This window comes from Camelina sativa, chromosome 5 (genome assembly GCF_000633955.1).
Source record: "Camelina sativa cultivar DH55 chromosome 5, Cs, whole genome shotgun sequence".
NCBI classification, from domain to species: Eukaryota; Viridiplantae; Streptophyta; class Magnoliopsida; order Brassicales; family Brassicaceae; genus Camelina; species Camelina sativa.
Window position 1 is genome coordinate 26,845,378 of NC_025689.1, and position 2,599 is coordinate 26,847,976.

The 2,599-nt window shown below is 45.0% G+C and overlaps 1 protein-coding gene across 1 annotated transcript; it reads left to right on the forward strand.

The window, feature by feature from the left end:
• LOC104789608 lies at nt 13–1,372 on the forward strand. Its single transcript, XM_010515281.1, has 2 exons — nt 13–730; nt 1,323–1,372. Exons 1-2 carry the CDS (start codon nt 13–15, stop codon nt 1,370–1,372), a joined length of 768 nt encoding a protein of 255 aa, XP_010513583.1.

A 2,599-nucleotide genomic window follows, 5' to 3' on the forward strand; every position in this document is an offset into this window, starting at 1 on the left:
CTCTCTGCTTCAATGGCCGCCTCCACTACAAACTCTCCTTCGACTGGTGAAGTTATCTTCACCAACAACACAAACACACTCTTCAACGTCAACACTGCCAACGTCACTAAGCTTAATGATACCAACTATCTCATGTGGAGTCTCCAAATCCATGCCTTGATTGATGGCTACGAGCTCTCTGGTTATCTCGATGGATCTACAAAACCTCCTCCTCCCACTGTCACGGTGAATGACACAACTACACCAAATCCTGATTTCACGATCTGGAAGCGTCAAGATCGTCTCCTCTTTAGTGCTCTCTTGGGTGCTATGGCTACTTCTGTTCAACCGTTGGTGTCTCGTGCTACCACTACTGCTGATGCATGGGCAACTCTTTCTGATACGTTCGCCAAAGCTAGCCGCAGTCATTTTAAACAAATCAAAGATCAGATCAAGGTCTGGACAAAAGGTAACAAATCAATAGATGAATATGTTCGTGGTCTAACTGTCCGCTTTGATGAGCTTGCTATACTTGGGAAACCGATGGACCATGAAGATCAAATTGAGAAGATTCTCGCTGGTCTTCCTGAAGATTACAAACCGGTGATTGATCAGATTGAAAGCAAAGATTCTCCCCCCACCATAACCGAAGTTCATGAACGTCTCCGCAATGGCGAAGTCACTCTCCGTGCTGCTTCCACCACTACCCCATTTTTGACCTCTGCTAATGCTGTTCAGTACCACCGTAGAGGTGACTATAACAACAACAATACTCACAACAACAACTCTCGCAACAACACTCGTTCCTCGTCGTCATCTTTCCGCTCCACCAACAACAACCACAACAACAACAACAACAACAATAACAATTGGCAAGGTAACAACAACAACAACACCACTCGCTCATTCAGGCCCTATCTCGGCAAGTGCCAAATCTGTCACACACAGGGACACAGTGCCCGCCGTTGTCCACAACTCCACTCCATTCAAGCCTCTACTCCACGCAACAACAGCCCATTCACTCCTTGGCAGCCACGCGCAAACATGGTGGCTAACATGTCCTCGCCAGCAATCTTGGATAGTGGTGCCACTCACCACATCACCTCTGATCTCAACAATCTTACCATCCATCAACCATACAATGGTGGTGATGATCTCACCATAGCTGATGGCTCCACACTGCCCATACTCATACGGGTTTACCGCTACTTCCAACTCAAACTCGCACTCTCAAATTAGATAAAATACTTTGTGTTCCTAATATACACAAAAATCTTATCTCCGTATATCGTTTGTGCAATGCTAATCAAGTCTCGGTGCATTTCTTTCCTGCCTTCTTTCAGGTGAAGGATCTCAGTACGGGGGTCCCATTACTCCAAGGTCGGACTGCTAATGAGCTCTATCAGTGGCCGATGACAAGTCCCAATGCTGTTGCGTTTCTGTCTGCTGCTGGTCCACGACCAAGTCTTGTCTCTTGGCACTCACGTCTCGGCCATCCGTCCTCTACCATTTTAAATGCTATTATTTCCTCTTTTTCACTTCCTATTGCTTCTTCCTCTCAAAAACATTTATGTTGCTCTGAATGTCTCATTAATAAAAGTCACAAACTTCCTTTCACTCACTCCACCATTGTCTCCACTCGACCCCTTGAATATATTTTCTCCGATGTTTGGACTTCACCAATTCTTTCTCACCAAAACTATAAATACTATCTGGTTCTTATTGATCATTTCACTCGATATACATGGTTATACCCTCTCAAAAGAAAATCGGATGTCAAAGAAATNCCAACAACAACCACAACAACAACAACAACAACAATAACAATTGGCAAGGTAACAACAACAACAACACCACTCGCTCATTCAGGCCCTATCTCGGCAAGTGCCAAATCTGTCACACACAGGGACACAGTGCCCGCCGTTGTCCACAACTCCACTCCATTCAAGCCTCAACTCCACGCAACAACAGCCCATTTACTCCTTGGCAGCCACGCGCAAACATGGTGGCTAACATGTCCTCACCAGCAATCTTGGATAGTGGTGCCACTCACCACATCATCTCTGATCTCAACAACCTTACCATCCATCAACCATACAATGGTGGTGATGATCTCACCATAGCTGATGGCTCCACACTGCCCATTACTCATACGGGTTTAGCGCTACTTCCAACTCAAACTCGCACTCTCAAATTAGATAAAATACTTTGTGTTCCTAATATACACAAGAATCTTATCTCCGTATATCGTTTGTGCAATGCTAATCAAGTCTCGGTGCATTTCTTTCCTGCCTTCTTTCAGGTGAAGGATCTCAGTACGGGGTCCCATTACTCCAAGGTCGGACTGCTAATGAGCTCTATCAATGGCCGATGACACGTCCCAATGATGTTGCGTTTCTGTCTGCTGCTGGTCCATGACCAAGTCTTGTTTCTTGGCACTCACGTCTCGGCCATCCGTCCTCTACCATTTTAAATGCTGTTATTTCCTCTTTTTCACTTCCTATTGCTTCTTCCTCTCAAAAAAATTTCTCTTGCTCTGAATGTCTAATTAATAAAAGTCACAAACTTCCTTTCACTCACTCCACCATTGTCTCCACTCGACCCCTTGAATATATTTTCT